We start from the raw sequence: 22878 nt of genomic DNA, 5'->3' as shown, positions 1-22878 counted from the left end.
GTTTCAGTGCAGAGCCAGGCTGCCAGCCCTGCCCGAAGAGCGAAGGCACCGCTCCACGCTGGCTCTGCCCCGCCACTGCTCGGCCAGATGTTGGCTCGGAAAAGGAAAAACAAATCCCCAGCTGTCACCAGGGCCTGGCTGAGGCAGAGCAAATGTGCTGGCCAGATGTGGGGCATGGGGCTGTGCTCGGGGGCTCCGGCAAGGGGGGCAGCCGAAGCAGCCTGCGGCACGAGCGGCTGCATTGCCACAGGGACTTGGTGGGGACATATCTCTGGATAACACATGAGGTTTCAACAAGAGGTTGTACTTTCTTATTGGAGGGGAGGGAAAAACAAAACAAATAATAAAAAAAGCAGTGAAGGTTTTATTCTGTCCTCACAGTGGCCAGGTTTGTCCCTGGTATTTTCCCACCAGCCTCCTCCCAGTCAGTGCCGGGTGATGCTGAAACCAGCAGGGCCAGCAAGCGGCAAACCCTGCTGCTGCAGGTGGCTGTCCTGCTGCTGGAGTAGGGAGACCCCCACCTGCAGAGGCAGGAGTGGGCCAGGAAGCATCCCAGAGTGGAAGATGCTCAGGGTGCCTGGACCTGTCTTCTTGCTTAAGCTGTACTTGCTGCCCTTGCCCGAGGCTGATGCTCCCCTGGCAAACGGTGGCTCATCCCTGTGCCACAGGGTGCAAGGCAAGCCTGGGGACCAGGAGCCAGGAGCAAACCCACGGATGCTTACTGATGGGTTGGAGGTGGTCCTGGCGCATCCTTTCAGAGAGCAGAGTGGGACCTCCTGCGCCAAGCAGGCAGGAAAGGAGTGGACACACCAGCCTGCCTGTTAGCCACGAATTATGATGGAAACAGCCCAGATCAAACATCCACCCGGAGGCCAAACCCCGCACACCTCTATCACTCAATCTGCCCTTAACGAGGCAAAGAAAGGGGGACCACTGAGGACAGGCAGCAAAGCAACTCAGAGGTCCTCAGTAGATCTCAAGATAAAGAGCAGGAAAGGGAATACTTGGCAAAATCGAATCTGTACAAATCAGCAAGTCTGGATAATATGTAACCCCCAGACTAAATAGAATTAGCTAATGAACTTACTGAGCCCCTGACAATTACTCATAAAAAGTTACTGAGAAAACGGCACATCCCAGGTTTATTTAATGTCTTTATTAATGATCTGAAAGAAAGAGTAAACAACAAATTAATTATGTTTGCAGATGACTGTAAGCTGGAAGGTGTTGCAAATACTGCCAAAGACAGTGAAGTCACACCAAGGGCCCTAAAGAGGTTAGAAATAAACCTGCAGGAAACAAGCCGCATGTAATCCGTCAGTGAAACATGGCACAGGGGAAAAAGGACCTGAAATACAGACATCCAAGAGGAAGGAGGGGTGTGCTGTGCAAGATTCTAGGAGGCCAGGGGCAGCTTTGGAGGGGGATGGAGATATGGGAGACAAGCTATGCTGTAAGCAAGGAGAGCCCCAAAACCTGCTGGGACTCTGCGGGGCAAGGAGCAGGGAGCCAGGCTGTGTGGGATGCTGCATCTCCGGAAGGTTGTGGCCTCATCCTGAACACGTGCGGCATCAGCTTTGCTCCAGGGGGAGAAACTGAAAAGCTCTTTCCGCAGTGCCATGCTAGCGTAGTTGGGCTGTTAGTAAACCCCCAGGGCTGAGGATCATCCCAATCGCCTTCAGTCCTGCTGAGAGGCGTGGGGCTTGGCGAGCCACTTTGGCAGACAGCAGGGAAGGCAGCACAGCAGCAGGCAGGCTGGCTGCCCAGGGACAACAGCCAGCAGTGGGCAACACAGCTTTGGGACCCCGCCACCCATCTGGGTCTGCGCAGACACCAGGAGCTGGTTTTGCTCCCCCAAAAGTGCCTGGTGCCAGGGCCGGCTTTGCCGGGAGCAGGGGTGTCACCGGAGCCACCCGTCGCACCCCGTGTCCAGCTCCTGCCCGCTGCGGCCGCTCCGCCCTCGCCTCGCCCCAGCACGAACAAGGGTGCTTTGAGCAGTGGGTGGGTGGCGGGTGGGAGCCTCTAGCCCTTTAAGAGAGAAAATTGACTTTGTAATATGAGCGAATTCCTCCTTTCTGACAGGCGGGAGAAGTTACGGGTCCCTCCCTCGCTCCGTTTTATTAAATATAGTAGTAGCAGCAGCCCTGGCTTGGGAGCAGGCGCTGGTGGAGGCTGTGCCGTGCCCGGAGCCCGAGTGCTGCTCCAGCCCTGGGGGACACCATGGGTGCCCAAGGTGGCATCGCCACGCTGCTGCTGCTGCTGCTGGCCTGCCAGCCCGTCTGCGCAGGACCCCCGGCCGGAGGTAAGCCCCGTCCCACCAGCCCACTCGGGGGATGGAGCGGGGAGAAACCAGTGGGATGAGGCTCAGCTTCGGGTGCACAGTGTGGGCTGGGAGGGATGGGGACTCGGCAGGGAACAGTGTGGGCACCCATGGATGCATGCTGTCCCTCCCCACGGTGCAGGGGTCCTGTCACCAAGCTGGCAGGAGCAAGGCGAGGCAGCTGCCTGTTTTCAGGCAGGGTGTTTTGGCCAGGTTGTCCTGCGGGGAAAGCCAAGGGACGGAGCAGGGCTGCTCCCCCACCATGGCTCTCAGGGTGCTGTGTACCCTGGCTGTGCCTGATGCTTTCCTCCAGGGCACACGCAAAGGTGGTGTTGGCTGGGATGGGGCTCACTCCCCGCACACATGCAGCAGCCACAGGGCTTTGGTGTACGCCGTGAGCAGCCCACGGGAGAAAGGCACCTTTCCCTGCTCTGCCAAAGCCCTGCACCATGGGGACGGGGCACTAGCACGTCCTGCAGCCCCAGTGGGGACAGCCAGCCCTCCCTGCCCAGGTCTGGCCTTGCCACAGTAACAATCTGCGAGGGCAGCCCCGCTCATCGTCCGAGGAGCAGGAGCTTGGATGGTGCCAGTGGGAAGGATGGAACTGGGCAGCATTTGCTTGGGTGTGTGTCGCCTCCCAGCTCCGTCCTGTGCACACCGGGCAGCTGGGTGCATGAGGTGGGGGACTTGCCGCTCCTGCCAGCACAGCTCCAGAGGGTTGCAGGATCACCCCTCAGGTGATGGGGCACCAGGGACCATCCCCGGGTGAGGGCCAGGAGAAGGATCCATGGTGCCACAGGACAGGCTGGCCTCAGGCAGCAGGGAGGGCAGGGGCTGCTGGCTGCTGCACGGGGACAGAGCTGGGCAGAGGGGTTACTGCAGGGCATGGGCTGGGTGGGGAGCAGGGCGGGTGATTTATACCCAGTTTTCCCCAGGCAGTGGCCAGGTTTGACCACACAGCTCTTGGCACGGTGGTGTGCCCTGCCTCAGCATCCCAACAGCCATCCCGCAGCCCTGGTCCCACCCTGTGCCTCCTCCCTGCGCCTTCTGCCTCCTGCTCCCTCCCCTGCTCTGGGATGCTTGTACCTTGTCTGAGCCTCAGCAGGCTCTGCAGGGCATGGACACGGGTCTCATCCTGCCTGGGACATGTCTGTGCCTTAGCCTGGCCCTCCAAGTTGCACGCAGGGTCATTTGCTCCAGGTCAGCAGTGTCCACAGCTTCAGAAGTGAAGGGAATTTAAAAAGCACTTTTTTTTCCCTAACTCACCCAAAAAATAATATAATATCTCACTGAGCAGTTTCTCCTCCCCAAACCTCCTCCTGGGCACTGGGGCTCTGACCGACAGTGGGTCAGGAGCTTGCTCCAAGCAGTTTACAAAGGAACAGCTGACCACCTCTGGTCATTTGCTCCCCACCCATCTTGTGCGTTCGAGCCTGTGTTGAGGATGAGGATGATCCCAGAGCCCAGCCTTGTGGCCCTCCGCACCTGCAAGATCCCTGCAGGTCCCTTGTTGTCCCCATTCCCTCCCCAGCAAGCAGGTGGCCTCCAGGACACACTCCTCTCCTTCCCTCTGGACTCGTTCCTTTTTTTTTTCATGCGCCAAAATAGGAAGATGCCTGGCAAGCTGAGTGGAAAAAAAAAATCCCTTTTGTTAATGAAAAGAGTGGTCTTCTTCCTTCCAGCCCTGACCTTTCCATCCCAGGCAGGGATTTCACTATGCAGAACTATTGCTTGCTTGGGTGTCCAGGATGGGCCCTGCTCCTGGGGGCTGCCCTGGCGCTCCCAAGCTCTTTCACAGTGAACAGGCTGAAGCAACCCCAAAAACCAGCACGTGGCTTTCAGTGGCATCTGCCAACACCCCCACATTCCCCCCAGGTAACACCACCTATGGCAGGGGCATGGCTCCACAGATCAACAGGCATCTGCCTGGCACAGACCTGCAGGGCTGGGAAAGGAAAGAGGTTTTACACCCATTTTCTGATGCTGGGGACTATTTCTGCCCCTGGCCGAAGCAGATGTGCCAGGCGTGACCCCGGGTTTGGGCACCAGCTTCCCTCAAGCTCCTTCCCCTTGGCAGCATCCCTGCTGAGACCACCAGTGCTGGTGCCAGGTGTTCCCACAGGCAGCCTGCCCTGGGACATCACTCCATCCCCATCAGGGAGAGCCACAGCACCCAGCAGCAGCATGCGGGGCACGGGGCAGGGGACAGGCTCATTTTTAGGGGCAAAACCTGTGTTTTGTGTTGCCTCCGACCCCAGGTTCAGGGGCTTGGGCTTTCTGCCCAGCCTGAAATGGAAACAGTCATCTCGCACATCAACAAATACAAGATTATATCAAAAAGAAAAAACACTCATAAAACTTGTCCTCTTGACATCTGAGTGTGAAGCTTTAGTAAACTGTTTTTAGACATCCTGGCTCTCCTCCGGTTCCCAGTGAGGTCACCCACAGGCTGAGCTCCCCTTCCCCAAAAACCCTCTTGCTGGGGGTCTGTAATGAGGAGGGATGGGGAGTAAGGGGGAATCTGATGCGTAGGGTCCCCGTGAGCAGTGTTCGCCCCGAGCTTCCAGCAATGGGGTGCCAAAAAATGCAACCCCCCAAGTCTCGGGTGGACCCCCAGCAGTGGTGATGGGGGGGAGGTGAGCGGAACCCTGCCTGTCCATGGCTGCCCCACGTAGGGTACCTGCCCATGGGGGGGGGAACCGTGTCTGCCCCAGCATACCCAGCCAGGACCCCTCCTGCCTTATCCGGGGTGGTCAGCTCTAGGGAGCCGCCTCGGCTGTTCCTCTCCTCCACTTTTGGAAATCCGACAGATTTATTCAACCTTTCTTTTTTGTGAATGCGCCACATGTTTTGAGGTCATAGCTCCAAGCAGCTGGAAAAGTTTCCAGCTGATGGGAAAGAACAGGAAAAAGGCTGAAAAGGAGGCAGAATGCAAACTGGTATCGTGGGAATCAGGGAGGAATATTCTGGTCTCACTCTTATATTTAGCAACAGAGGGCTGCGGGCAAATATATAATAAGCGCATTCCTCCAAGATCGCAGGACAGGGTTAAGCTCACCCGGAGGAACTAACGTCAGGTTGAAGGCTGGACAGTAACAGGACTTTGGAGGCAGTAGGCTAATGCTGTCTGTGTGCCTAAATAAAGCTCAAAGCACAGACTGTTCGCAACAGGCGTTGGCTCAGCCCAGCCTCGGCTCCCAGGGGCTGCTCCCGTGGCCCTTTCCAGGTGCCTGGAGAAGCTGGGCTCTGGCTTATCTCCTTTTTGGGAAGCCAGACTCCCCAGGCATCAGCATCACCCCCAGCCTTCAGCCAGGAAAGTCCTAGAAACTCCTTGGCTCATATCTGTACACTTCCCAGCTCTTGCCTGGCCGTCCCAGGCCATTTCCACGTTCCCAAGTCACCCCAGCAGCTACAAGGCAGGTCTGCCTGCCGCGCAGCCCGGTTTGCAGCCAGTCCCTTCACCACCCCGTATCTCCAAACCTCCTAGAGACACAGAGCGAGTCCATCAGAGACCCATCATTCCCAAGCCAGCCCTTCCCTGAACAATCTCCATCATGCCCGGTGCTTGGCTGCACGTTGCCGTGCTGCATGTGGATGGGGTGCCACGCTGAGTTTTCCTAGGCTAAATGTAACAGAAAAACTGAGGTCAAGAGAAAAATGTTATGATTTTTCTCCCTGAGCTGCTGCGGCCATAGACATGCAAGTAGACATGCCTACATGATGGTCATTTTACTTGTGAAGTTTGCAAATGGACCCAAGACTTTTCGTTAAGGTGCCAGAACGAGAGAACCCATTTTGCTCCACTCCAAAGCCAAGGGCTGCTTTGCAAAGGAGAGCCCAGAGTTGGGGCAGCTTGGGATTCTGCAAAGCGGGCTTAAAACCAGAGAAGCGGGACTGCTACAGCTCCTCCTGAGCCCGGGATGGGCAGGATGCAGGTTTGCCACCCAGTTTGTCACTCGTTTGCTGTCACTCATTCTCAGAACTGACCAACTAGGGCCTCCGAGCATCTTCCTGCCAGCCAGCAGCGGGTGGGGTGAAAGATGTTTATGTCCCGTGCCCTGGATCCAAGAGGGTAAAAAATTCCCATTTTCCATCCTTCCTCCCCGGGGTGTGTCACCCGTGCGAGTCATGCATTGCTCCGTGCAATACCTCTGGGAGCTGCCCTGCGCCCAACGGCTGCTCTTGGCTGCCTGACAGCCGGACAGACACAGTAGCAGACAGAAAACGTCCCGGGGAAGGGAGGGCACTGCCAAAAATTAATGGGAGTGGAGAAAGTCATGGGGCAAACAGCACTGTTTGGAGGTAGCCGGTCCCATCATGTGCCTCCAAGCCAAGGGGACAGAAAAGTAACGTTCACCCATCACCATGACTCACTGACTCTTCAAGGAGTAGTCATGGGCTGTGAGTCAGCTCGAGGCGGCCCCCATGAATCCCTGCTGCTGCTTTTGCCCAAATCTTGGCTTTCACGTGGTTGTTTTTTCTTCCTTCTGTGGGCAGGCAGGGTGAGATGGGGAAGGGAGAGGGGGTTTGGGGTCAGAGCCCCCAGCTGTTTGCAGTGCCATCCCCAGGCATGTTAATGGATGCTCCCCACCTGTTATCATGCTGTAAGCCCCCCCGGTGCTCCCCAGCACACAGGCAGAAAGCAAGGGGGTTCAGGAGGAATTTCCTATTCCCTTTCCCAGCCTCTGGCCAGGGTTCAGCTGGGCTTCAAGGTTTTCTGCATCCCATCCCACAGAAATTTCTGGGCCCACCAGGGTCATTTCCTCTGGGAGTTGGGGAGAAGAGAGCGAAGTCTTGGCCCGAGGTAGATGAGGCTGAGAAAAGCCTCCTGTCCCACCCCGCAGCCCTGGGAGGGGATGTGCGAACCCGCTTCCACACCCCCACAGCCCCACGCGGCCAGCTATACATTTCCCCACTCTAGAAATAGAGCAGGCATTTATTTTCTCTATAAACATCACCCCGCTGTTTGTTTCTCATAGATGGAAAAGCCAGGGGGATAACAGGAGTGGGGAGGGGGAGGCAGGGTAGGGAGGGGAACCTCCAAAAGGATGGGGAGAGAGGGGAGAGGAAGAGAAGAGAAGAGAAGAGAAAGAAGAGAAGAGAAGAGAAGAGAAGAGAAGAGAAGAGAAGAGAAGAGAAGAGAAGAGAAGAGAAGAGAAGAGAAGAGAAGAGAAGAGAAGAGAAGAGAAGAGAAGAGAAGAGAAGAGAAGAGAAGAGAAGAGAAGAGAAGAGAAGAGAAGAGAAGAGAAGAGAAGAGAAGAGAAGAGGCAGAAATTTCAGTTCTAGAAAAGGGAGAAAAAAGAAAATAGTTATTTTCTTCGCAGTTAGAACTCCAAGGCAAACAATTTAGCATGTCAGCCCCAGAGGAGCAGAAAATACTCCCCTTCCACACTGCAAACACCCTTCCCTGCCCTTGGAGACACTTTTCTCTGCCCCTCACAGCACCCAGCATCACCCAAAGTGCACGCCGGCCACAGCCCTTGCAGCCCCGCAGGATGCTGTGCGTGCTGTGGGTGCTGTGGGTGCTGCGGATGCTTTGGGTGCTGCGGGTGCTGTGGGTGCTGCAGGTGCTGCCCTGCCAGCACGGCTATGGCCAGACCGCCCCAAGCTGCACATTTGAAAAGCTCCTTTCCCTAACCTTGAGGGCAGCACTGGATGCTGACATTGAAGCCAGCAGGTAGCTCCTGGCAGAGCTTCAGCATCTCCCTCTGTGCGCCGCTCGTGCCCACCCATCCCCGCCTCACCCCGGCTTTGGCCGCCAGCTCCCTGATCTTGGCACTTCAAAAGCCGTTTGGAATGAGCAAGGCTGGGAAACGGCTGAGCCTGGGCGGCTGGAAACAGGCCCCTCTCCAGCGGTGGCCGCACTGTTTGTTGACAGCAGGCGAGGATCTCTCCGGTAACACCGAGCCGTTCCAGGGATGCCTGTGAGCATCCCCCGGCCACGCTCACCCCGCCGGCTCCCGGGAAGGCTCCTTCCCCCCACCGGCACTGGAGATGGGCTCAGGAATGGGCACCAGCTCTGCCGGGTGTGCAGGGATGGGATTCAGGGATCTGCAGGTGGGATGTGCGCCCTGAGTGCCCCACTCCCCAGTAACCCAGCCTCCAGCTCTGGCTTCCCCCGGGGTCCCCCTGCTCCTCCAGTGCTGGCTGGGATTGTCCCTCATGTGCCACCACACGCCCTCCCACAGCTCTGCAAGCCCTTCCCTTGCCGGGTGGGAAGCAGGGGGCATGGAGCAGGGGTAAGGAAAGCTGTGGAAGCGGGAGCCTGGATGTGCAGGGTGGAGCTGGAAAACCTGCCAGCCAGTGAGAGAGGGGGAGACGGCTTGGGAGAAAGAAAAAGAAAGAGAAGGGGAAAAAAATAGAACAAAACCCGACTTGGGATGGTTTGGAAACCACGTCCTCTGGGGCTGATACAATATTTCCAGGCCAACTTCTCCTGGCAGCAGGAGTCTGAGCAAGCTTGAGTCATGCTGCAGGGGACGGCACAAAAGCCCCATTGAGCTTCCCCAAATCCTCCCACATTCTCCCCCCGCTTTGCTTCCCAGGGCAAAAACTCTAACCGCAGCTTCCAGCTCAGGCTTATTCCTTAAGTCCCTCCAGAGCCATTTAGGCACACGTCATTAAAAGCTCTCCATTCTGACTCCCGCTCCCGCCAGGCTGTGGGGGTGCTCACCCCCGGGGATGCGGGATGCAGCCGCCGTGCGGCCGGGCCGTGGCCAGTGCCAGCTATTCGCTCCTTGCCCTCCCCTCCGTGGCTCTGCAGCTGGTCCAGCAGGAGAGCGCAGGAAATACCATCAGTTTTAGGGCTGCTTGAATCATCGTAAAACCACGCTGGATAAACGAGGGTTGGAGCTCCAGAACCCCAGCCAAGCCTCCTGGACCCTGCTTTATGGCCTCCAGCTATAGCAGCTCCTTCTTGAGGATGGGGGTGGCAGGCAGGAGCAGGCACACGCGTGGGGCAGGGGGTCAAGGGCTGGCAGGACACGGGGTGCTACGGCAAGCCCCTCTCCCAGGCAGCACAGCATCAACAGGGAAGACGTTTTCCCCTGACACCCAAAGTCCATGGGCTGCAAAAAGGCATTTTTTTCCCCAAAGCTGTCAGGCAGGAGCCAGGGGAAGGCGAGCAGGAGAGCAGCTGGCAGGGGAACGGGGAGAGGAACTGAATTAATAAACACAGGCGGAGGGTTTCAAAGCGGCGCAGCGCAGCCAGAGGTAGGGGCGGACAATCTGCTTTGGGAAGCCGGGGCCAGCGGGATGGGATGGGGGCAAAGCAGAGCACCCCAGCCCAGGGGCTCTCCTCCCACACCCAAAACAAGGGTGATGGCCACTTCTGGCAAGCGCTTTGTGGTGGGCAGCTCCAAGGAGGGTGATGGGCCGTGGCTTTGCTGGCGGTTTCCCGGGTGTTGCTTTCCAGCAATCTCTGCTGGCCGGCACTCCTGGAAAGCACCGGCCCTGGCCCTGGGGGGCCCCGCTGCGAGGGAGGGCCAGGTGGAGGGTGGGAGGCGAGAACTGGAGCTCTCATTCCTATTGCCGGGGTTTGAAAAGCACGCACAGCCCTGGCTCGGGATGTGGGAGCTGCAATTACCGTCTGGAGCTGTGGAGGATAAAACCTGGAAGTGGGGATAAAGAAAAAAAGCCATCCTCTGTGCCGGGAGCTATCACACCAGGGATGGATCTGTGCCGATGACACCCCACCCCATAAGTCTTGAGGCTAAATCCCAGGAGCAGGAGAGCAGGGAGAGGTTTGTGCCAGGGCAGGGGCTGCTTGCTGGGCTGGCTCTGCCCCATCCCACATGCCCGAGCCCACCCTGGAGGCAGCCCCGCTGCCTGTGGAGGAAGGTCCTGCCAGCACAAGAGGGACCATGGGGTGTCCCCAGGGTCCCCACTGGGCTTGGATGCCGTCACCGCAGCCCAAGACCAGCTCAGGTGTGACCTGTCTGCACTGCACTGGGATTGCCTCGCTGACAGAGACCCAGGGGGTGCTCAGCCCTCCTGCTGCACCCAGGCACCTGCTCAGGTCTCGGCATCCCCGAAGGCAGCAGCCCCCCAGGCGTGTGTCCCGCCCCCCCAGGCATTCCCTCCTCCCGGCAAAGCCCCAGCCAGACCCGAGGGCTGCTCCGCTGTGGCTGTGTTTGCCTTAGCCTGCCTCACAGGCTGGTCATTTCCTTCCCCAGCCATAAATAAAACCACGCCGTAAAACGGAGGGAATGTGTAACATAATGAAGCCTTTCTCAGAAAGCCCATCTGCTCCCTTCCTCCCCCAGCCCCTCTGCCCCACGTGGGGACAGGGTCACAGCCCAGCCCTGCCACCACCCGGGATGCAGCCAGGGCACAGGGGGCTGTGGGTCCTGCTGGGCATCGCAGAGCCAGGCTGGGGATTAGAGACACCAAACCCCGGGGCCACCCACGACGCAGGCAGGATGGCTGGTCCTGCCCACCCTCCTGTACTGGGAGTGGTGACAGGAGCTCATGCACAAGCTGCAAGGGGGCCAGGAGGGCTTCAAGCTGCCAAGCAGCATCCCCCAGCCTGGGCGGCTGCCTCTAAGCCCCTCTGGTGTTTGCATCCCCCCTGTTGTTTGCATCCCTCCAGCCCCTCCACTGTTTGCGCAGCGGGTGGGTGCAGTACAGCATGGCTGGCATTGAGCTTGCTCACTACCTTATAAAGTCATTAAAATACAAAAACAACCCTAAACAACTCAGAGGGCCTCAAAACAAGCTCCTGATGCTGTGGAGGAGGAATGCACCAGGCTGGTCATGGGGCATCCTGGCAGCACCCCCGTGCCAGGGGGGCTCAGCAGCACCGGGCATGCCATGGACACAGGGGCTGCTTGTTGGCACCGGCCGGCGGGCAGGAAGGGGGGCGGCCGGCGGGCTGGGCTGCACCAGCGGCCGCACAAGCCTGGGGCTGTTCGGGCAACAAGGAGCCTTCACTTCCCGGCTGTTTTTCCACCACCAGAAAACCGGTGTGGCCAGGGCGGGAAGCGGCTGCAAAGACAGAGAGGCTTTCAGTGGGCCCCGTGTGTCTGCACGGGGCTCTCCTGGCACCCACTCTGGTAATTAAAGAGCAACTTTAATGAATTCCAGTCCTCTCCCTGCAAACACACATGGGCCATCAGCCCTGGCCCCCACCTGCCCCCCACCACAGCCTGAATGAAGCGTTGTTGAGCAGCCAGCCCCTCCCCGGCGCCGTGCTCCTCTCCCCAGCAGGGTTTGCCCTGATCCTTCCTCCCCAGCCTCAGCATCCTCCTCCAGGCAGAGTGACAGGAGCCCCTGCAGCTCCTCAGGGACTTGTTTGTGTCCCACATGCACCAACGCACCCCCCCATGCACACCCCAAAATGCATCCAGCTGTCCTGCAGCAGGACTGGGGATGCCCCAAGCTGGGGTCGGAGCTTGAGGGCAGGGAAGGCATCTATCCACCAGCTCGCATTTCCCTCTGCACACCGAGGAGACATCTCCCTGCTCCAAAAAACTCGCACATCCAGCACCAGTCCGCTCTGCAAACCCTTGTGCTGAGCTTTGCAAGCACTTTCCCTTGCCTGGGCTGGGAGTTGGCTCCTCCATCATCCTGCGTGCTGGGGAGGAGGTGGGAGAAGCTTGTGCGCCAAGATGTTAAAGCATGGAGGAAAGCTCAAAACAGCCCTGCTGAGTCCTGGAGCACTGCGGGAGCCCCCAGCCCGGAGTCTCCTGGGCAGACCGGGACCCCTGCCCCTCCGTGGTTCTGCCCAGTGCTGGGCTCTGCTCCCTGGGCTGCTGGAGATGGCTCGCATCAGGCCTGGGGTGCCAAAAAACCCCCTGAATGCCAAAAACATCATTGGGAGAGGCCAAACCCACCGTGTGTTGAGCTGGAGGGGCGAGGGGAGGGGGCCCTGGCACCCCGGCCGCAGCACGTGGCTGGTGGCTGGGGAGGGTGCTGGGGCAGCATCCGCTTGCACAGCGCCCTGGCTTCTTCACCGGCCCCAGGAGGAGCCAAGCACGCCCGGAGCCTCGCTCCCAGCCCCTTGCTCAGAGCTTTTGGCTCATCTCCTTGTTTTTTTCAATGCAAAAAAAAAAAAAAAAAAAAAAAAAAAAAAGGAACAAACCCCAAACCCAAATGACAGTGCAGCCTATAATCTGCTGGCTGCTGGCCGGCTCCTTGGAAACTGTGACGGAGGCCCCTCTCGCCTCATCAACGCCTTTCCATCGGTCTGGCAAGGCAGGGGCAGCAATTCCCTGCAGGACACGGTGAGCTGGGAACGCCGATTATTTTTAGCCAGGATGAGCAGGATGGCCGGGGTGCCCACCCCAACCCACAGCCAGAATGTGGAGACCTGCTGCTCCCCATGACAGGGGAGGAAGGGCCAGCTCAGACATCTCCATCCAGGGATGAGGCTGGGCTTGGGGAATGACATGCCTATGACGTGATCACAGCACCCTTAAGTCACCTGGGAAAGGTGCTTTGGAGTCACAGAAGTGCATCCCCATGGGGCGATCCCGGGATGCTCGGCTGCATCAGATGGGGCTGGGTGCCGGCGGGGTCCCTGCTCTCTCTGTGCGTGCCCAAATCGGAGCTGCCATCCAAGCAATTGATGGGGATGGTGCACCCTGTGCCATGGAGGCTCCTTAAAGGCAAAATGCATTAAAAAAAAAAAAAAAAACAAAACCAGCCAGCTGTATTTCCTGCTTCTTTTGCAATGTGGAAGGCAAGGAAGAGGGGAGAAGGAGGTGAAAAGTTGCAAGTCCCTTGTGAAAGAGAAATACCACAGGTTGAGCAGTGTTTGTATCCTGGCCAGGCTGCTGAGCAGAGGAAGAGAGCGGCCCTGAAATAAAGCAGAAATTTGGGAAGACAAACAGCAGTAACTCACACTGCTCTGCTGCTGAAGAAAAATCCCTGCACCTCCAGAGTCAGGCAAGGGTCCCTCCTCCCTCCCCCAGCAAACAGCACCACTCCCCTGGGCATCCGCGCTTTCAGTAATTTTTATTAGTGTTTTACGAGCAAAGGAGAAGAAAAGCATCTCTGGCAGCTTCAAGAGAAAGGAGGTGGGACAAAATGTGCTGGCTGCAGGAGCTGCTGCCCCTTGTCACACTGGAAAACAGGATGGCTGGGCTGGACCGGCTTCTCCAGCCCCAAAACATGATCCCCAGCACCCATGGTGAGATGCTGCCCAGCCCCTGGGATGACAGAGGTGGTGGGTCCAGCCTCAGCAAGGCTTTCCCTCCCTGTGAGGGAAGATGCTTTGTGCCCATCTGAAGAGCATGTTTTTTGGATTAGGGGAAGCCACAAAACTGAAATGTAGCAAAATCCTAGTGGGAGCTGGAGCACAGAGCATGCACGCATAGGGGAACCTCAGTGGGAGCCAGCACATAATGTACATGCAATGTCTGCAGGGGCCACAATGTGTTGCATGCATGTGTGCAGCCTTGCTGGGGCCCGAGCACAGCTGTCTGCATCTGCGCAAAATTCTCTTTTGCAATACGCCACGTCACTCCTACTCACCAAACACCGAGACAAGGCAGGGCCGAGAGCCCCAGGCAGCACCCACCGCCCTTGGCCATCTTGGCGTGCCAGGGCTGGCCGGTTTTGCAAGGACCACTGGAAGGAGGGAGCAGGTCAGGAGAGGACAGAGCCCTTCACAGCCCTGCAAAGAACAGCAAAGCTCCTCTGAGTCACTGGCTGGGCCGAAGAGGACAAGGAAGCCACAGTGCCCCGTGCCAGCGGCAGGCACGAAGGCCATTAAGCGAGCAGGCTTGAGTGAGGCGCGCTGGCAGCCCTGCCCAGGGCTGGGCAAAGGGCTTGGTGTTCCAGCAAGGGCCAGATATTTTCATGCTGCCATTTCTACCCTGCCCAGGGCGGGTGGCGTGACGGTCCTTGCAACACCCACATTATTCTCGCAGACCCCAGGAGAAAGACGAGACACTTCCTCTGCTGCCAGTGGTAGGAAATGATTTTTCATGGTGTCCTGGGCAAGGAGGTCTCTCCATTCCTGAAGGGCTCAGAATAACACCCCCTACACAGGGCACCGCACAGCTCAGCTCAGAAGAAAATGCAAGGAGCCAAAGCAGAGCGCTCCAGCTCTGCCCCTGCCAGGCACACCCTCACCATCACCTCTAACGATGGGCTCGTTTCACACCCTCCGTGACTGTGGCTGCTTCTTGTTGGGTTGGGTCTTCACTTGCTGCCTCACCCCATGCCTGCTGGAGCAGGGTGGGCCTGCCCAACGTCCTGCCTGTTCCCACCCCCCTTAGCCCCACAGAAATTCAGGCAACAGGAAAACACAACTGGGGATGCAGCTGTAAAGAGCACATGTAGGTGTTCACACCCAGACCTGACTGCAGGAGGCTGGTTCCACCCCAGCGCTGCATCTCCATCCCTTCCTCCTCCAGAGGAGAGCATGGGCTGGGCAGGGATCCGCAGAGAAGTCAGACACTCGCCCCCACTGCCCCATGGCACCTTAGCAAATGGCATGTGGGACCCCAAACCCAGGTGTGGGTCTACGGCTGGGTGGATTTGACGACAAGAGCAAAAGCGAAGTACAGCAGAACAGCTCCACACATAGAAACTCAAGCACGGCAGGCTTTACAGCCCGTGACTACATAGAGACTGAAAATGCGCACGCTCACACCCCCCACCCCCCTCCCAACATATCCTCCCCAAACATTTCCACCTTACAGGCCCTGAGTGTTTGTGCCTCACCCTGCAAGCGCAGAGTTAACCTTGCCATGGGTCGCTTTGGGGCCAACCAGGATGGGTGGCTGTGCATTGCAGACACATACATTTAACATACGTGCAATGCACACACACACGTCGAGCCAGCTGAGAAGCACAGGCACTCTAAAATTAAGCCTTGCCACTCCCTGTGCTTTTAATTCTGCCTTCTCCCGCATATGCCCTGTGACACAGTCTTTCATTTCGTGACCGCGTGCCATTGCGCTGAGTCCCTCCAAGGCTGGTGTATACTGGGCGTTGAACATGTTCCAGCTTCATCTTCAGGCGCCCCCTTTGAGCCGAGGTTTCCGTACGGTCTCACAGCCACATATGGATCGCAGGCACACGTGTTTATTCCTCCGGCACTGACAGAGCAGCCACCTTCAAGGGTGGATGTCAGCAATGTTTGGATGATACAGAGAGCTGTTAGAAAGCAGTGTAAAATAGGGAGAGGAGCAGAGCGTGGTGTTGGCTGACTCGGCGGTATCCCCAGGGCTCCCACGCAGCATCTCTCCCTTTGGCAGCGATTGGCACTAGCCAGGGAATCCAGCCAAGGCACAGCACAGCCACTGCTGGAAGGGTTCATGTTTTTCCAAAGGGAGATGGCTGTGGTGGAAGTGGGAAAGACTCCTTAGGGTAGCAGCTCGCCTCCCCGTGCTTGGGAACTCAGCCTGATGGCAGGTGCTACAGCATCTGTCCCAACCATGTAACAAGAAGGTTCCTCTAAAATGCTGTGTGGGCAACGAGAAACACAGCCTCCACCTCAGCACCTAGCCCCTAGAAACCTCTTCCTCCAGGAAAATCGGGAAACCAACTCCCCTGAGGGTCTTTCCAGGCTGCTGGGCTCCAGTACCCTGTCACTGGGGGAACGGGGAGGGATTGATGGATGGGCTTGGGAGGCTCCAGATCACGGTACCCACACGGACAGGGCTTGCAGGAGGTGTCCATCCCTACCTGACCTTCTCGCTTTTCTCCCCAGCCTCTTTCTTCGGGGATGGCTTCGTGGAGATGCCGCTAGTGGACGCCTCGCGCACAGTGCGGCTTCGCCTGCAGCTGTACACCAGCCAGGGCAGCGGGCTGCTCTTCCTGGCCGCCGGCCAGCCCGACCACCTCCTGCTCCAGCTGCAAGCCGGCAGCCTGCAGGTCAGCACCCGACACCCCGCTCCCCCGGCCAGGCTGGGGTCCACGGGGCACGGCTCCATCCAGCGCAAGGAGGGAGGGGCAGCCCACAGAGCCAGACACAAGGTGGACAGCCAAGCTGCCAGGACCCCTGCCAGGGGGTGTTAAGAGTTCAAGAAGGGGGTGGACACAGTCCTGGGAGAATCAGTTAAATACAGAGAAACAGGGTCCAACGGGGGAAGCTCCTCACCCACTGCCGGGGGTGATGCTGGGGAGCATCGTGGAGGCACCCGGACAATGGCCCCCCACGTACATCACATGGCCAGGCATGGTGCACAGCCCCCTCGGGGTGCACGGGGTTAGTGAAGAGAAGGGATGAGACGAGGATCCAGAGAAAGAAGAGGTCTCCCCTGTCCCACCACACTAAGCCCAGGGCATGGGAAGGGATCAGGACAGAAGAATAAAATTCCCTTTCGTGGTTACGGCGTTGGCATCCGCCATGAAGGGAAAGTGCCAGGAGCAGCGGAGGCACACATCCCGCCTCTGTCCTGCAGCCTGGCCTGGGCCACCAACCACATCTGAACTAAAGCAGGAGAGCAAGCAAGGAGCTGGCCAGAGGTCTCCCTAATGCAGACCATATGTCTCAGGGCCCATCAGCCAACCCTCTACTTAGGCAGGCTCCGAGCTGCTGTGCGTGGGGAACCAAGCCTGCTATTTCCCCTGCCAGCTCCCAGGGCAAGGGCTGGAAGCAGCCCGGGTTGCAGGGATGGAGGGCAGCAGGGGAAGGATGGAGCAAGGAAAGAGGAGCCAGCATCTGGCAGAATCCCTCTGTGCAGGGAGAGGAAAAGCCCAGCTGTGGGACTGGGAGATGGAAGACTTCAGGGAAGCAGCCCCCAGACTGGAATATGCTGAGAATGAGTGAAAAAGGAGAGAAATTCAGAGACCAGGACAGAGAGGGCATGCACAGGGGCGTGAGGGAGGAGCAGGGCACACATCAGTGGACTGAGGGACCAAAACACCTGCAAGCCCCCACGCTACGGGTCCATGCTTCACAGGGTATTTCTGGTAGGTGCAGAGGTGTCTCCTGTGCGGCAGATAACACCCCACTTGGGCTGAGCACTTTGTGTCCTTTCCTGCAGGCCAGGCTGCAGCTGGGGTCCGAGGAGGTGACCCTGCAGTCCCCGGCAGAGCTGCAGCTCAATAACCTGGTGGTGCATGATGTGGAGCTGCTGGTGGAAGATGGCAGGATGATGCTGACCATTGACAGCCTCTTCAACAGCTCTGTGGACATCCCGGGGCCAGTAAGGGAGCTGGACATCCAGTATGGCCTCTATGCCGGCGGGACCGGCAGCCTTGACCTACCATACCTCGCTGAGACCAGCTCACCCTTCAGAGGTTGCCTCCACTTAGTGACATTCAATGGCCTGGATGTCCTCTCCCCTCTGTCCTCTGATGGCAGCTCCAAGATCTTCCACCAGGTCCAGGAAGGCTGCAGCACGCAGTTCTCTGCAGATCCCGAGGACCCCTTTGGGTTCCTGGGACCACATTCCTACATCGCATTTCCCACTTGGGACGCAAGGAAGGAAGCGACCATTGAGTTTGTGATAATGACGAGCATCACCCAGGCACCCCTCATCTACCATGCAGGGCTGGAAAATGACTTCTTCTACCTGGAGATCTTCAACGGGCGCCTGAGAGGATTTGTTGAGAAGGGGAACGGTATCATCGTCCTGCACAACAATGTCTTCATCAGTGATGAGCAGCAGCATTACGTCAAAGTCTACACAGACATCCACAAGTTTGAGATCCTAATAGACTACTATGCTTCATCCACGTCCAACCGAGGCATCAACAACTACCTAGACCTTCAGGGAAATCTCTTCATTGGAGGTATGAATGAAAAAGCTTTGCAAAGGCTGAGGGAGCATCATCTTGCTTTCATCTCAGTGTGGACCATGACCAACAACTCATTTGTTGGCTGCTTGGAGGACCTGCGGATAAACCTGCAGAGGCGGAGTCTGCAAGATGCCGTGATCACAAAGGACATCACATCTGGCTGTGGAAAGCAGGAGCACTACTGGGACTACGATGAGGTGTATGAGCAGGATGAGGCACCCACCTCCACACCTCCAGATGTCTGGTCGGGAGCACCAGGCCTGGTGGCAGAACCGTGTCAGCCAGACAACAGCTTCCCACCTGCCTTCGCCAACATCAGCAGGCTGTTGCACGTCAGCCCCCTCATTGTCTCCGAAGGGGGTATGGCCTATCTGGAGTGGAAACACGCCCAGCCAACAGTAGACTTGAGCCTTGCAAACATCCGACAGTCCCAAATCCTCTTTAGCATCACCAACGACCCCAGGCATGGCCAGCTGGAGCTGGACATTCCTGGGTCCAGGAGCAGAAGGAAGTTCACCCTGTTGGACATCGTGAATCGGAAAGTCAAATACATCCACGACGGCTCCGAGGGGCCCATGGACCAGCTGATGCTAGAGGTGACAGTGACTGCCCAGCAAGGAGTCCCAGAGTGCCTGCGGCAGGGGCAGATGTACCTGCTGCCCATCATGATCAACCCCATCAATGATGCCCCCCAGGTGATCTTTCCCCATGGGAACCACATGACAATCCTGAAGCACACACGGAAACACCTGACCACGGACATCCTGCAGGTCCTAGATGATGACACGTCCTGTGATGACCTTGAATTCCAGCTGCACGGTGGCCAGCAGATGGAGGAGGGTTATGTGGAGTATGACTTTCACCCTGGAGTGCCCATCGAAGAGTTCTCCTGCAGGGACCTGGAAGCAGGCAACATAGCCTACGTGCACCAGAGCGGGACAAACTTACAGCTGACCTTGCAGGTGAGTGATGGCACAGCCCCAAGCCCCATTGCCACCCTGAGGATCCTCGCCATCGACCCTGACATCCACCTGCGCAACAACACCGGCCTCTCCATCTCCCAAGGAGGTGCTGCACGCATTACCACAGCCAACCTGTCAGTAGAGACAAACGCAGTGCAACAACGGGTTGCCATCCTGTACATCCTCACAGAGCCCCTACGGTATGGTGAGGTCCAGAAGCAAGGGAGCATGGGAGGGGAATGGAAAAAAGTGGAGTCCTTCCACCAGCAAGATCTGGAGCAAGGGCGCATTCAGTATTTCAGCACAGACCCGGAGCACCGCCTGGAAGACAGTGTGGAGAAGCTGAGATTCGAAGTCCAGGTAGGGCGGAAAGTCTTGCGAAACAACACCTTCCTTGTAACGATTAAAAGAGCCACCATTAAGATGAGGACCATGGTCCCCCTCCAGATGAAGAACAAGCGGCACAGAAATATCACCAGTAAGGAGCTGGAGGCGATGCTGGAAGATCCCAACTCCGCCCCAGTCCCCTTCCACTACATGATAATCCAGGCTCCCAAAAAGGGAAACCTGGAACTGCTGGGCAACAGGCTGACCGAAGGCTTTGGATTTACCCAAGACGACCTGCAAAGGAACCACCTGAGCTACAGCGTGACCATCAGGAACTCTCAGCAAGCCGAGGACACCTTCCAGTTTCGCATCCGTGCTGGTGAGCAGCACTCTCCTGTCTATACGTACACAATCAGCATTGGTGGGGACCCCGACGCACCAGCCCTGACCAACGTCCTCCTGACTGTGCCAGAAGGGGGGCAAGCTGTCATCTCCAAGGACCACTTGTTCGTACAGAGCATGAACAGCATGGACTACCTCTACGAAGTCATTGAGGGGCCAGCACATGGGAGGCTGGCCTGGGCTGCATCCCATGGCTCGGCCTCCAGAGAGGAGATCACGGAGTTCACCAACGATGACATCCTCCACCGCCGGCTGCTGTACCAGCACGATGACTCTGAGACGCTGGAGGATGACATCCCCTTCGTAGCGATCAGGCAGGGCGAGGGCAGCGCTGAGCCCGATGCGGAGGAGGTGAGAGGTGTTTTCAGGGTCTCTATCCAACCCGTCAATGACCACAGCCCGGTCCAGGTAGTGAACAAGGTCTTCAACGTGGTGCGCAATGGGCAGCACCTGCTGACAACAGATGACATTGCCTTCACCGACAAGGACTCTGGCTTCTCCGACACGCAGCTGGTGCTGGCAAGGAAGGACATTTTGTTTGGCAGCATCGTGTCCGCCGATGACAGAAGCCACCAGGTCTATCGGTTCACACAAGATGACTTGAGGAAGAAGAAGATCCTCTTTGTCCATTCGGGGGCCGACCGGGGCTGGATCCAGCTACAGGTCTCAGATGGCCTCCACCAAACCACGGCCCTCCTGGAAGTACAGGCATCAGACCCCTACATCAAAATAGTCAACAACACTGGTCTAGTCATCCACCAAGGCAGCCGAGGGAGCATCGACTCCTCTGTCCTCAGCCTGGAGACCAATATGGACATCAGATCAGATGAAGAGATACGGTTCCTGATAATGACCCCCCCAAGGTGGGGGACGGTGCTGAGAGGGGAGCAGCCGATCGTGACCTTCTCCCAGAGGGACCTGCTAGCAGGAGAGATCTCCTACCACCACAACGGGAGCAGGAACACCCGAGATGAGCTCCAGTTCACTGTAGAAGCAAACGAGGTGGCGGTGGAGGACACGCTGGCCATCACCGTGTTCTTGGACACCCATCCCAGCCCCTTGCGCATAGTCAACCACAAGGAGATCCACGTCTTTCAGGGGGAAGCAGCTGGGATCAAGGAGGAGTACTTACTGGTAAGTATCCCCTTCTCTAGTCATTCCCCAAGCCTGCATCACTTCCCTGGCCACCAAACTAGGATAACCACCAGCGGGATTCCATTTTACTCCCACCTGCCCAGAGCAAAGGATTCATGCCCCTGTCAGGCTTTGCCCAGGGGTAGATGTGGGGTTCAGGCATGGCCTCGGCAAGAAGGTGACTCTTGCAGCTCATCCCATAGCAAAGTCTCGGGGGATTGCACAGCGGTGGGCCGTGGGGCAGGCCCAACCTCACAGGCAGCAGCTCCCCACTCATGCGTTGTCTCCCCCACACTGCCAGGTGACCCACGAAGAGATCCCTCCCCAAGACATAGTCTACCTGGTGAGCAGCCCCCCAGCCTCCGGCTTCCTGGCAACACTTCAGCACGAGCAAGACTCAAACGAGCAGCCCAGCCTGGACCCCATCCAGTCCTTCACCCAGGAGGACATCAACGACGGCAGAGTCCTCTACCTCCACTCCAAGCCCAAGGAGGAGCATGACCAGTTTGTCGTGGACATCACAGCTGGTGGTGCAGACCCCCTGGAGGGGGTGGTGGTGAGCCTGGTCATACTCCCCATCACCATCCCCCTGGATGTCCACAACATCACAGTGCCGGGAGGCGGCTATGCTACCCTCTCCACAGGCATCCTCAACATCCCAAACACCTACTACACGGCTCTTGGTGTAGAGTTCAGGGTGCTCAAGCCTCCGCGGTTCGGTACCCTCCGGAACAACCAGCGGCCCGAGGACGGTGGGCTGCACAGCTTCACCTGGAGCGAGGTACAGCGGCCAGGGGTGCCCGCTTGCCCACCACACAGCTTTCCCTGGGGGGGGTGGGAAGAGGTCCAGGGTGGGCTCCAGCCCCCAGCGGCACTGGGAGGGGCTGGGGAGGGCTGCAGGGCTCCTGTACGCATCAGAAACGTTTGCCCTCAGGACGGAGGGGTTTGGAGGGGTGGGTTTGCCCTGCAGCCAAGGCACGCATCAACCCCCGAGGTGTGTTTTTAAATGTCACTGGGGATACAGGGTGGGGACGCAGGCAGAGCACCCATGCTGGGCTCCAGGTCTGCTTCCCATGGGGATCCCGCTCCCCGTCTTTGTGGTGGAAGCACCCCACGGGGATGCCTCGGGTGGCCAGCCTGCTCCCCCCTCCCAGGCTGGCTGCACAGGTCCCCCCTCCAGCGGGGCAGTGGCCTGTGCCCCCCAGGCAGGTCACCAGCCCCTGCCCCGCAGGTGCAGAGGCAGCAGATCCAGTACAGGCAGGACGGACCCCGGGCCCGGGCCGACAGCTTCACCGTCCTGGCCAACGCCTCCGCGCCGGACCGGCAGAGCCAGCCCAGGACCCTCTTCGTCACCATCCTGCCCCGCAGCGCCGAGGGGCCCCGGCTGCGGGTCAACGCCGGGCTGCAGGTAAGGGTGCGAGGCCACGGCGACGGGCACCCAGCGGGCCCCGGGTGCTCAGCGCTAAGGTACCCGGAGGGGGCGGCCAGACCAACGCGGGGACCCCACGGGACCCCCCCCAAGCCGCCGCGAACCGGGGCAGAGCAGAGCCGGAGCGCAGCCCAGAGGCAGGCGATGGGCTCGGGGGAGGGAGGTGCTTTCCCGGCGGGGCGAGGCTTTGCAGGAGGCGGAGACGGGGCTGTCCCGTCCCCCGTCCCCCCCTCCCCCCTCCCTTCCCTCCGCCCCATCCCTCCGCAGTGCCGATGCTGACACCGTCCGCAAGGTGGGAGCATCGCCCCGCACAGCCCGCATCCCCCTCCCCTCCCCGGGGCGCCCTTCCCCACGTCCGGAGCAATCCCCGGGGAGCACGACAGCAGCTTACCCACGTTCCATCAGCACAGACTGGAAATACTTAATTTATTTAGGCAGCTCTCTTAATTTATTTAGTCACACCTCTCCTTATGCCCACCTCAGTAAAAAGTCAGGAGCAAAGAGGGCTCACCTGGTGCTGAAATCCCACCTTCTGCCCCAGGCACCTCCCTGCTCCCTTCAGGATCACTAATGCTGCAGCAACGAAATTATTAGAAAACATGCAG

The 22878-nt window shown here is 58.4% G+C and overlaps 1 protein-coding gene across 1 annotated transcript in view; it reads left to right on the top strand.

Moving 5' to 3' along the window:
- Positions 1–2173: 2173 nt before the first annotated feature.
- The window catches only part of CSPG4 (chondroitin sulfate proteoglycan 4), a 28446-nt gene continuing 7741 nt past the window's right edge, over positions 2174–22878 (top strand). The window contains exons 1-5 of the mRNA XM_037396170.1: positions 2174–2302; positions 15984–16147; positions 17263–20844; positions 21146–21625; positions 22076–22252. Coding sequence (XP_037252067.1) covers positions 2221–2302; positions 15984–16147; positions 17263–20844; positions 21146–21625; positions 22076–22252 — 4485 coding nt within the window. The 5' untranslated portion in view covers positions 2174–2220. The remainder of the gene's footprint in view (positions 2303–15983; positions 16148–17262; positions 20845–21145; positions 21626–22075; positions 22253–22878) is intronic.

The sequence above is a fragment of the Falco rusticolus genome, chromosome 7, assembly GCF_015220075.1.
Source record: "Falco rusticolus isolate bFalRus1 chromosome 7, bFalRus1.pri, whole genome shotgun sequence".
NCBI classification, from domain to species: domain Eukaryota; kingdom Metazoa; phylum Chordata; class Aves; order Falconiformes; family Falconidae; genus Falco; species Falco rusticolus.
Note: the sequence above shows the minus strand (reverse complement) of the source record. Positions and strands in the feature narration are given on the sequence as shown.